The sequence below is a fragment of the Schistocerca gregaria genome, chromosome 4 (genome assembly GCF_023897955.1).
Source record: "Schistocerca gregaria isolate iqSchGreg1 chromosome 4, iqSchGreg1.2, whole genome shotgun sequence".
Lineage (NCBI taxonomy): Eukaryota > Metazoa > Arthropoda > Insecta > Orthoptera > Acrididae > Schistocerca > Schistocerca gregaria.
In genome coordinates, this window is record NC_064923.1 from 448,996,509 (window position 1) to 449,010,360 (window position 13,852).

The 13,852-nt window shown below is 35.8% G+C and overlaps 1 protein-coding gene across 1 annotated transcript in view; it reads right to left on the reverse strand.

The window, feature by feature from the left end:
- LOC126365857 (armadillo repeat-containing protein 6 homolog) overlaps positions 1–13,852 on the reverse strand; it is a 104,697-nt gene that overhangs the window by 29,263 nt on the left and 61,582 nt on the right. The window contains exons 3-4 of the mRNA XM_050008522.1: positions 10,865–11,010; positions 3,233–3,352 (exon numbers count right to left, since the gene is read on the reverse strand). Of these exons, the coding sequence (XP_049864479.1) occupies positions 3,233–3,352; positions 10,865–11,010 (266 nt within the window). The remainder of the gene's footprint in view (positions 1–3,232; positions 3,353–10,864; positions 11,011–13,852) is intronic.

Genomic DNA, 13,852 nt, shown 5'->3' on the forward strand with positions numbered 1-13,852 from the left:
GAGAGGATAACTGAAATGAAAATGATGAAGAAAATTAAGAGCCAAAAGACTAGAAGGGAAAAACTTCAAGGTGAAAATCAGTGGCAAGTAAATGGAAAAGAGGATATACATATAAATGAGGAAAGAGATAAAAAAATTAACTGGCAAAGGGAAAGTACACTATCACACGTACATGAAGCAGAGCTTTTATGACATTTTAAAAATGTGTGCTGACCAGTAATTTTGTCCTTTAAAGACAGTGCTTACCAACTGTGCTACCTGCGAACAGCTCAAACAGTTCTGACTGTCAGTTTCGGTTTGCCACAACTGTAAATCAGCTACTATCAAAGGAATAAATACTGACCAAGGAATAAATACCAACAGGTAGTTATACAGTATAATTTTCCTCCAAGATTACAGTAAATCATTGCTTTAGGCAAGTGTCTCCAGTGCTCAGAGAAGACTGGGTACATAAAATACATGTGGTTTGGAGTTTCAAGGGGTAGCTTTATGCTGGTAAATACTCTCTGCTCAGGCAGAAGACCATCTTCACATGTCACTGAAGAGAATTTTGCTACACTGCAGGAACTACATAAAGAAGACCTCTGGATGTAACACAACCACACAAAGAATTCCTTGGGTCAAGCTGCACCAGCAATCCATATCATGAAGCAATTTTGTTCTCTATAGGTATTAAATATCATATTTCAGACACTGAAGCCCTATAGTAGTGGAACAAAAAGTTTTTGGAACATAAAAATATATGGAGCAGTACAATAATCTTTGTTTAGCATCCTTTTTTGCTGACACAAGAGCCTGAAGGATAGTACAGAATGTTTCAATTGTCACCAATTCTGCCAGTGAAAGATTTCTTCCTTATTTGTCTATTACAAAAAGAGAATTATAGTGATACCTTTGATTCTGTCTTATGTATTTTCAGGTGCATGTTAGGGACATAAGGCTCTTTCTTACATTTAACTGGAAATTCCTAGTATTTTACCATGACGTTCACTATGAAAACACATGTTGAAGACATTTTACATGAAGTGTGGCATCAAACAGAATTAGTTATCACAAAACAACAGAAAAAAACAGAAATATCTATGACAGAAAAAAAAATTATCAGAAATATTTTCTGCCAGATTATGCAAACAATTAATCTTATTATTGCCCAAATATGTTTCAGCACATCTGTGCCATTATTAATTAATATCTTATGTGAAGATATTGTGAAGATAGTACAAAATTGTGAAGATAGTACAAAATAAATGCATGGTGACATGTTACTTTCATATCAAATAAATCAGAAACTAAGATTGGTAATAATTTATTCAATGCATGTGAGACTGGTAATGTCTTGAAAATTCACCATGTTAAGATGAAGTATTTCCATTTCCCTCAGAGTTTTGTTTGACTCACAGAAGAGCAGCACATAAATACTGAAAAGTCTGAATAGTCAGATGTTTGAAGACAATCACCAAGTATCTTACAAAAGTCTTCTTAGAAAGTTTCAAGAATCAAGATTAACTGTAGAATATGCTGCAGCCCCCAACATGTAACATTCATATACTGACTCCAAATATATGATTAGACTAAACAATGTTGTACATGGGAAGTACTCCCTATCACGCACTTTGCAGTGGTTAGCGGAGCTTGGATACATATGTAGCTATATAAATAAAATAGAAAGAAACTTCCACATGGGAAAAATATATTAAAAACAAAGATTCCAAGACTTACCAAGCGGGAAAGCGCCGGCAGACAGGCACAATGAACAAAACACACAAACACACACACAGAATTACTAGCTTTCGCAACCGATGGTTGCTTCTTCAGGAAGGAGAGGGAAAGACGAAAGGAAGTGGGTTTTAAGGGAGAGGGTAAGGAGTCAAGGAGTCATTCCAATCCCGGGAGCGGAAAGACTTCCCTTGGGGGGAAAAAAAGGACAGGTGTACACTCGTACACACACACACACACATACACAGACACAAGCTTTTTCATTGTGCCAGACTGCGACTCAACACCTCCTCTGTATGGTGATTGCAATTTATCCTTTCCATATTGTTGTTATTATCCACCTTAGTGATGTTTATGTGTTTTGTTCATTGTGCCTATGTAGCTATATAGTTATATATGGAAACACATGATCACTAGAGCCCGGAGACGACAGCGGCTGCATGTGTGAGTTATGCTTGTGTGACTGTGAAAGTGTTTTCTATTTCTGATGAAGGATGTAGTATGAAAGCTGAATGTTTCTAGCATTCTTTTTCATTGTGCCAGACTGCGACTCAACACCTCCTCTATATGGTGATTGCAATTTATCCTTTCCCTATTGTTGTTATTATCCACCTTAGTGATATAGTTATATAAACCACAAAATAGTAAATTGAAGCAAGAACAGTCAATTATTATCTGAATTTGTTGAATTATCTACAGTCAGAATTACCTAAATGTTCCAAAAAACTAAAACATTATTAAATGTCAATAGTTATGATATTTAAATATTAAAAATCTCATAGTAATTATACTGAAATTTTACCCAACATTATACACAAATAATGGCAGTAAACATTGCTTGACATAATATCAAACACATAAGAAAAAGATTTTATTTTCACGCTCTAGACCTGAAGTACCCTTTTCCAGAGGACAATGAAAATTTGCTGGGTGAAAACGTGACACAAGCATAAGCAGTCTCCAGAAAACCAAAAACTTCAAAATATATACACAAAACATACAAATCATAATAGTAGCACTGGCAAAATAATTAGAATTAGAGCTGATTACCACAGACATAGTGCCATAGTACATAGCATTAATCTGAAGAAGGCCATTTTTAAAAGTGGTTGAAACGTTCATTTCCATCGACATTACACAGTCACGAAGCCAAAATACCAGAAACTGAGAATGTGTTACAGGAAAGTAAGATTGATAATACATCAGCTGTTTCTCATAAAGAAACTATGTAGATGGAGAAATGAGTGGCACCTTAATTTTCAAGGTGAAACAGGAAAATGTGTTGCAAAACAATAAAAAAGACAAGAATGAAGGAATATACTGTCAGAAAGTAAGAGTGGTGAAAAAAAATGGGGTGAAAACTGAATAGTACAAGAGGAGGTGAGTTAAATAAAAATAAAGATCACAGATATAGCAAAACTTTTAAAAACAAACACACAAAGACACACACACACACACACACACACACACACACACACACACACACACACAAATGTGGCAACAAATAACTACTTACCCTATGTCTTTCCATTGCACCAATAATTAATGGAGCAGTTCCATTACGTATTATTTTCATTTTAACCTCATCATTTCCAGCTAAATTTTTTAGTAACCACAAACACTGCTGATTGATTTTCTGCAAATCAGAAATTAAATCAAACTGAATATTATTACTTCTCTTCAGCTGCGAACAACAGATTTTACAATATATCTTTAATTCTATTTCCTGATAAATAACCAGTATTTCATATTGTCTACTTCACCCTTGTGAAATTCCATGCAATTAGCGTCCACAGGTGCAAGAGATTAAAAGAACAAAATTTCCACATTTATTGTCACATTATCTGCTTCATTTCTCACTGAACGTTTTTCCTAAGAGTCATAATAACAGTAGCAGCTGTTAACTATTTATGAACGTAGAGTAATTTAGATTTTTGTGACTGTTTTTTGTGGCTTGAATCAATCAAAGAAAAGCTGTCAATTGTGTGATTCAACAAAAATAAGTGAATGTGCTCAGAACAGATGATACAAAGGACTTTCTGTCTAAAGAGACAAAATTGAAACTAATAACAAATGGTGCATGAAGTTTATTGAATGTTAATTCGCTAGGATACAGGCTTCTTGTGCTAATCATCTTATAGAACACTGAGATCTGAAGATTTCACAATTCTCATCCCCACAAATAAACCACTACATCTGGATACTTCAGTTTCTAAAAACAACACATCTTGGTATATATTATTTTTTAAGTTTCTTTAGTAATTGATTGATGTATACTACTGAACACCTGTAGAATTTGTGGACTTTGTACATTACTTATTACATTAACATTAATTACAGTTGCAAAAGAAGAAAAGTTTGTGTGGGTATTGGAAAAAGAGGGATGGGAAGATGGGGAAGATGGGAAGAACTTACATAACTGGCAGTAAGTCATGCAATAACAAATAAATACATAAACACAGAAATATCACCAACAAGTCACGTCTGAATCTACAATGATGGCTACCAAATCCATGAATGATGTTTGCTGTTCAAACAATATATACTTTATGTTATCCCAGCTTGCTCTATTTACCTTGTGCAGCACCCAGATGTCTCAGTGCTGCTGCAGTATTTTTATATCTTACAGATTACTGGACTTTGAGTCATGGACTCTGCAAATGGACAGAAACCCTACACTGTTTAACTCTGTCCATAACCAAAATCATATAACAATGGTTGCATGTAACTCTAAGAATCAGTATATTGCAACTTGGAAGATATTTTAATTTTTATGCAGTACATCTGGAAAACTCATCAACTTGAGAGAGAGAGAGAGAGAGAGAGAGAGGGAGAGAAACAGAGAGAGAGAGAGAGAGAGAGAGAGAGAGAGAGAGAGAGAGAGAGAGAGAGAGAGGGAGGGAGGGAGGGAGGGGGAGGGGAGGGGACAGAGGGAATGGGAGGGAGGGAGGGAGGGAGGGAGGATGAATTATTCCCAAGCTAAATTACAATGTTTACCTTCTTGTTGATTTTTTTGTCAATCACTAAGAAGCAAAGTGTGTGACAACAAATGCTACCAACTGCAAGAAAATGTGGTTGGATTATAAATCACTCATCCCAAAAAGAGTGATGTAAGCCATTCATATGCAGAATTGGATCTTTTCTCATACAATACATTTAAAATTAACACATATTGAAGATCTAAGAGAGAACTTTGGTAATATGAAGAGTCAAAACATCAATATAACTAGACTGAGAACACATCAAAAACAACAAAATATTGCTAACTCCTAGATGTGTACTACGTTAGGCAATATAAGCTATACGCTAGAAAGATCATTGCTTTTGTAAACTACAATGTGAAGAACCACACTAAAGTTACACAATAGTCAGTACCCATCAGCCTCCATTTTGTGCACTGAAGCATAAGTTTATGTTACCATATGCTTGGCGAAAGGCAGGTTATGACATTGACATACCAAAATCATTTTTTTAAAACGTAGCGTGATGTTTTATATTGGACTGCTTGAATGCAAAAATTATGTTGAAGGCGAATAAGTGGCTCTAGTCAGATGCATATGTTGTTATATCCCACTTTCCTTTGGGCACTACACTGAAAACCCATACCTGCATTTTGAAGATGGAAACCATCAGGTCAGTAGAACATTTTTGTTGTTTAGGCATCACAATTGTTTTAAGTAGAGGGGAACATATTTATATGTAAGACACTGAAATGTGCATGTTTTAGGTCCTATTATATTGGTATTTTGAGTAATCATATTTACCACAGTTCCTCTCTTAGACCTTGAATAGGTGATCACCCAAACATCCCTTGCCGTAAGAAGTGCTGCTTTGCATGTGAATGTCTCATACCACTGTTTTCAGGATGAGCGATTTATATTCAAAGCACATTTTCATGTAATCCTGAGTACTTCCTTTACAGGATGAGATGTTAACATGAAGAACCACTTTCAGATTTTTCTCATACAGCCCAAAGTAGAAAATAATTAAACAATGTTATCTGTAAGTTGTTACATTTCCTTAAAAATAACGTCTGCTATTAATAAGCAATGACAACAAATTGGACTTCCTTCACCATAATCAGCTAATCATTTTACAGCAGTGACGACAACAACAAATTGGGACACTCATACCATAATCAGCTACTTATTTTACACCATTATCTTCTGCATTATAATCTTTTTTCTGTGAGAGCTTGTAAGTCTTTTTTTGTGAAAAACTTCTTTACTCTTCTTGTGGAATATTTCCTCTCTCCTGTCTTGAATACAAGAAACAATATAATCCTCAGAAAATAAGACTATCCAATATGGTGACAAAGAGTAATTTTATTTTTGGAACTACCTACAGAAGGAAGACTACTAAGCTGAAATATGTCCAAAACTCATTTATTTCATTGCAGTTTATGACTGAGGAATTGTTGCTATTTAGTGATCAACAAATGAGTTAGTAAGACTTTCAAAATAAGTTGTAACTGTTCAATCAATGCTCTTTACATCTCAGACGCACTCTCTATTTGGGTTATTGTTAAGTGATAAACTGATTTTCCGTATAAGACACAATATCTGTATAAGATATAATAAAACATATGTTGATCACAAAAAATGGAGAGTGCAAGTGATATACGTGCTGTGTCAAATGTGGGCAAAAGACTGCCAGAAATCAGCGAGCTGAAGCATCAATACTAACAAATACATCTCCAGAACCACATGCATGATTTAACAGTGCTGGAAATTGCCACTGAGGATGCTTCCCAAATAAAAGAAGTGAAATGTGTATGGCAATAAACACACTACCTTCAATTAGTTGCATAGACGGAACATAACTCCATGAAGATACAACTCAGTTAATTAGTATTATACAATTCACCTCTACAGTTGTTCTTACATAACATTCAAACGCCAAAAGCCGAAATATTCTTACATTTCAATGATGCAATCTGGATTCAGACCCAACATTTGTTGACAAAATGCCACAGGACTTCCTGACTTGAACTTTCTCCACATATTTTTTTTTTTTTTTTTTTTTTTTTTTTTTTTTTTTTGCCATCACTGCATTATTTATATTTGAGAGTGACTTGTCCCACTGTTTCACCACTCTAACCGAACATCAGCAATATGAAGATTAATTTACACTCTTCTGACTCGTAGTTCAATTTTTTCAGTTGCACTAACCTAGGACTTGTTTTCTATTTGATATAAAAATCATTACTCACTGGCTGCAACGAAAACATTCCACAGACACCTGTCTCACATATCCCATTTCATGTTGTGTATGGAAACACATCACACCTTTTGCTTTGGCAGGATTTATCTATAGCCTGGACATTACGAATACTGGCTGAATCCCAGCAGATGACGTGAAAGGCATTTATGACTAACACAAGTGCTCTTTGAAATGAATTCTGCTGTTTTAAAACTAGTCATGCTTATAAAAAAGCAAGGAAAGTAACTGTTACAAGATGAGTAAGTTCTTCGCATTAAAGAGTTGCAGCCGTGGATCCAACATCTCATGTTCAAGAATATGGAGAAAATTAAGTAAAGCGGATAGCTGCACACCTTTTAGAGCCCTCTTCAAAGACTTCGGAATTCTTACATTCATTATCCATTACACTTAACCCCATAATAGCAATTACTGTTAACAATAACAATCAGTTGTACTGAGATTTACACAACTGCAATGCAAGACCTAAAAGCAATTTTCATCTGACTCAATCTCTTTGTCTAGGGTCAAAGTGGAGCTCTATATTCTGGTCTAAACATCTTCAAGAAAAAAAGCTACTACTACTTTAGGTTACCTGATTATCGAGATTAAGGACTGAAGAGTCTGAAAGTTTCAAGACTAACACCTATGTTCATTTTAAATAAGGCTCTATAATTAAAAAAGTAGATAATTCTTATTATTTGATAAATACCAATGCAGGCATGTAGATGTGAAGCCAGTAGTTGGACGAAATCAACAACTGTTAAATTTGAGAAACAGCAGCTTATTTCAAAGTAGCAGTTGTCCTCCAATTTTACTATACTAAATTTACCTGATAAACACAACTATCACACGGCAGTGTGGTGGCAGTGTATTGTTAATATGTACAGATTTAAATTCTAACAGCTGCTTTGCTTTTGTTACTGAACACCTTTACTCATTCGACATCACTGAAAATTAGCTCTCAAGATAGGATCTACAGAACATGATAACTCAAATAATCAGTCAGTCAACCTATATTTAGCATTAGTAAATTTTTTGTGGATGATAAACGGGAGATGAAGGAATCAAATATCTTTGTATAGGCCAAATTCTTCTATTTCACTGAAAAGTATCTTAGCAAGGATACTTAAAATAATTGCTTTAGGCTATAGTATTCTTTACATTATTACCATAATGTTACAATATTTGATAAATTTAAGCCTTTTAAATATCTCATACTAAAATACAGTGTGCTCTTTGACTTCTTTCATCATCTCAGATACTCATATTGTGCAATACATGGACTACAATTCATTTCATGTACTCCAAGAAACACAATATTTTTATACACAGCAGACAAATAATTTTCCAGTCTTAATGGTGACAAAACTTAGTGCATCATAAGGACAATGTGAACAGGAAATCTTAAAAAAAAATGCATGCTGTTTATATATTACAATCTGTCAGAAGGTCTTGAAGGAATATAACACACTATTGTGCAATATAAATAATGACACACATGGGAATACCAAAGATACTACGTAGATTTTTAAAATTATTTATATTACTTTTAAGTAATTATTTTATGTGTATCCTTTTCCATTAAATGCATAGTTGTACTGACACATTTGAAATTACGTAAAAATATTATGAGTTATATTCATATATATGAAGTCATGTGCAACATTTGGTCAGTTCTTGTAGCTAGATAAAAGACTAAAAGAAAATAGCAAATAAACAAATAAATACAGGTTGCAATTATAACGACTAGCAGTGTATTTATACCTATAGCCTCACAACACTCTCTGAACCATACTAGTAACATTCCGTTTGTCACCCGAGACTTAAGAAATTCAATTACTTCTTCCTCAGATGCTTCGATTACTTCTAATCAAATCCTGATATAACAGATATCCTTACCCAAAATCCAACCCTAACCCTAATCCTAACTACCCTAAGCATTATTACAGTTCATCAGTATGTCACTCCTGCACTAAGTCATGTCCCTTTCACTGGTGGATGGCCTGAGTGTAAGACCTGTCCTGTACATTCAATCACCACCTCCTATTGGAATCTTTCCACATGCATTTCTGAACAGATCAAAGGTATGGTCATTTGTGCCAATAGCCATATCACCTACCAGCCATACAGATATTCACAACTATTCACTTTTTCATTAGATTACTCACTTCAACATTAAATTATCCAAATAAATCTCCTGACCCATCCAAAATTCTCAATGTTCTTATACAATGATAAGCCAAAACATTATGACCACTGCCATCTGTGAGAATGAATGCCACCCGGTGATGTTGTAGGTGCAATTGGTAAGGAACGTATGTATGTAGAACAGAGATTAACGTGGAATCATTCTCACGACAATACGGGGAGCAAATGGGAAACCCACTAATGTAAGTGACTTTCTCAGGTGACAGATTGTTATGATTCAACAATTTGGAACAAGCATCTCAGAAGTGGCACAGCTGACTGGTCGTTCATGTGCTACAGTAATGTGCATCTAAGGAAACTGGTTGAAGGATGCTGAAACATGAGCAGATAACAAGATGTGGGGACATCCACACCTCATCACGGAAAGTAGACATCAGACTCTTTAAGTAGAAAAGGTAGTGATATGTGGTAGACCTGACAACAAAGTACAATGCTAGATTAGGCACAAATGTTTCACAGCACACAGTTCTGTACACTCTGGTGAACGTGGGGACTCCACATCAGTCAACCCCTCCACGTTCCAAAGTACTGAACGATACAATAAGTTACGACTGTAGTGGGCATGTGACTAGCAAGATTGGACTATAGATAAATAGAAACTTGTTGCCTGATCAGATGCATCATCATTACACCAGGTAAATGGTCATGAAGGTCTATGGTCATGTCAAGATATTCCATCATCCAGGCATCACACCATGGACGCAGGTTAGTGGTGACAGTGTTATGCTATGAGAAATATTCATTTGGTTTTCTAGTGGTTTGTGGTAGTAATCAAATGCACTATGGCACCTGTGGACTATGTGAACATTATTGCTGACCACCTGCAATCCCTTCTCAATGATGTATGCCCCAACAACGATGGCATTGGACATCAGGGTAACTGTATTACAAGGCCAGAATCATTCTACACTGGTTTGACGTGTATGACAGTGAACTCATATTCATGTCATGCCTGTCATGAATCTGAGGGAACACATCTATAATGCTATCAAATGCCAACTCTGTGATCACATACTATCGATCCATAACTTACAGAAATTGTGAACCTGTGAGAAGACATCTGGTGCCACATAACTACAGAAATCTACTAAGAATTTGTCAAATCCATCCTACACGGAGTTGTTGTTGCATTGTGATCCAAAGACAGACCAACATACTATTAAACAAGTGATTATACAGTTTTGGCTCAGCTATGTACCTGTATCAAACAGAAAACTTCAACAATGGCTTCAAAACCCATAGTTTGGGCTGAATCTCCCTCTCCTTCTTCTTCTTTCTCCTCCTCCTCCTCCTCCTCCTTCTCCTCCTCCTCCTCCCCCCGCCCTCCAGAAAAGGACCAGATACTCTTAATTACCCTGATGGGAAGTGATCCTTTGTTCACACCTTCCCCCCATGGCTAAATCTTTGCTAGTCGTCATCCTTTGAACCTGTTTCCCTTTCTAGTCATTTTTCATAACCCTCTCCAATTCTAACTTTCAATTCATCTCTCCTCCTCCTCCTCCTCCCCCCCCCCTCTCTCTCTCTCTCTCTCTCTCTCTCTCTCTCTCTCTCTCTCTCTCTCTCTCTCTCTCTCTCTCTCTCTCTCACACACACACACACACACACACACGCACACGCACACGCACACACACACACACACACACACACACACACACACACTTCTAATCAAATTTCAATTATTTTTAGAAATTTACATTCCATTTAAATGGTGAAATATTATTATCAACTAGCCGCTTACCTCACTATCTGGGAAATTAACCATAACATCATTAATAAATATAAGTCCCCCAGCTTCCTCCACTAGCTGACAGAAATCATTTGTTACTACCAGTGCACTTAATGTTGAAAACAAACTGCTAAGTGTTTCTTTATCATCTGGGTATTCTGGAAAAGTTAACATCAAAAGCCATTAGCCACTCATAGAGAGAGGGTTTTGGGTACTAGGTAGCAATTAATATTGAAAAATGTTAAAAATATCCTATTTTATCAATTAATACCATGGCAGTGAACATCAAAGCTAACAAAATTTTAAGAAATATGTGTATCACATTCTTTGAATATAAATTCAGTCAGAAGGTTGAATGAAGCAGGTACAGCTGATCTATTGATTTAGGGACAAGCAATAAAGTAGTTACCAATTTATTTTTAGCATATCATCTCATTAACTCGTTTTAGTGCAGTGTTATTTCTGTAGCAAATGTGGGATATTACAAACATGAAAGTATATTTATGTAAAATGTTCTACGATTTGTTGCAGAGGTTTAAGACAAAAAATACTTGTTTTTATTTTGGTTACTACAACGTGTGACACATAGAAAAATTAATAACTTGTTCGAAATTAAATTCTGTACCCAGCTGAAATCCCACATTTGCCAAACTATGCATGTTTTCTCTGTAAGTTGTCTGTATTGTGTTCTATCTTTTAATGTTTGTATTATACTTATTCCATTGTATTAGAGAAATTCATTTGAAGCTGGAAAGCAAGTATCATAGAAGCTCCATTATTCAAATGTAAAACATGTGACAGTTGCAATAAAGATGTATCTGCAGCATTAGTAATTATGGAAATACATCATGTGAGGGATTACAGATGAAACAACAGTATGCACAGAAAAAGCAAAGTCAATTTTATCTGTCCATCATTTTACGTGCAAATTTTGTCTGTCCATCATCATTTATGTGCATTCCAAGAAGGCTACAAATGCCAAAAATGTGTGCAGTAAGTTGTTAGAGGCGTATGAAGATTCTGGACTCTCCAGGAGGACATGCTTACTAAGAATCATCTTAACAATAGTCAATATGCTGGGCCACATGACAAACACAAGCCAATGATGGTTGGTTTGGCAAATTCAAATATTCCTGCCACCGTAGACAACTTGAACAACATAACTGCAAGAAACAAAATGTAACATTTGCTCAAAATCACCACCTGTTAACACTGTTTTCAGGCAATGTATTAATGTCATAGTGAGGAATCTTGATAACGCAGCAGCTTTCATCAATGTAATATGCAAATCAGATTGACCATAAAATCTACTAGCTGAAACAAATTGGAACCATTTTCAAGTGATGCTACCACATAATGCAAATGGCAGAGACATTCTTGTTTTGATACAATGGAAATGTAATGATCTGGTGTGTGTGTGTGTGTGTGTGTGTGTGTGTGTGTGTGTTTATTCCTAAAGGACCAAACTGCTGAGGTTATCGATCCCTGGACTTACACAGTACTTAAACTAACTTGACACTAAGGACAACACTCACACACATGCCCGAGGGAGGACTCGAACCTCTGGTGGGAGGGGCTGCACGATTAGTGACATGGTGCCTCTAACCGTGCGGCCACTTCGTGCGGTAATGATTTGGCCAAAGGTGTGACATACAAAGGGGTTGTCAATGACTATGTACCATGTTCAGAAGGCAAGCAGACTCTATCAAGCTAAGAGAATCACAAATTACTTCATTTGAATCTGTGTGAGCCAGGACATTGGACATGCAGTACAGAACCAGGATACTTTCTAACTCTTATCAATGATAACTTAAGAAATGGTTTTCTTAAACACAGTTATATACAAGGATCAGGAAACATAAATTATTTGAACTTCCAAGAAACTACAACTACACCTATACTCTGAAAATCACTGTGAAATGCAAAGCAGAGGCTACTACTACCTGTTACACCATTTTTTTAGAGCTTCATCCAATTCCATTCAAGTCTGAAGCATAGAATGAGCAATAGCTTAAACATCTGTGTGCACATCTGTGTGCGCGCTGCAATTACATTACCCTTGTCTTTGCAATCATTACGAGAGCAATATGAAGGATGGGATGCTGTAATAAATTCCTAACTCTTGACTTAAAGCTGGTCCTTGAAACTTTGTAAGTGGGCTTTCATGAAAGAGTTTTCATCTATCTACATGTCACGGGCAGTTTTTATCTGTCAGCAGAATTTGTATTGTATGCACTGAAAACTGAAACAATTTTGTAAATATGAAGTTAATGAAAAATGCAGTTTGACTCAGATGACTATTTCTCAATGCAGAACAAAATAAAGAATCTGAGCACTACAGCAGAAAAAATGTTGGAAGGGGCAATTCTTGTCATCACTTTTCCTTGGATTGTTACTAACATGCATTGTTATAAATCACTTATGAGAAAAAACATAAACATCCCCTCAACAGATCAGTTACAGAGACACTGCAAAAATACACTTCCGGAAACAGCATGGTCAAAAAAGAACCCAGATCTTTGACACCTAAGAATACCTGGCAGTAAAGAGTAGGGTTGCAGCCACATTCCAAGGGGTAATGAGCACAAGTATGGCATGGAGAGCATCAAGTACATACTTGCTGAATATATGTGAAGAAAGCACAATACACTGCTTTGTTTAATCTGTTTACAAGAGTTTATCAGTAGCAAGGATAATAGTTCAAAAGAACAGAGTGTAGTCGCAGCCTTCAAATGATTTACAAAACAGGGCAGAAAATGTATAAGATGTATAACAATGCCAATTTACAAGAACAGAATCATATATTTATTTCATGTGTTGAAAAATAAGGATAAAATAACGGAAACAGGGTTGGGGACAATTATATCAAAGATGATGATGATAGAACTATTTTAGTGCAAGACATCGAGGTATTTGGTGGCCATATCATAAATTAAAGACTCTTTAAACAAGTAACCTCTTATGGTAGCAGCACTAAACTATTCATTCTTAATGAATATT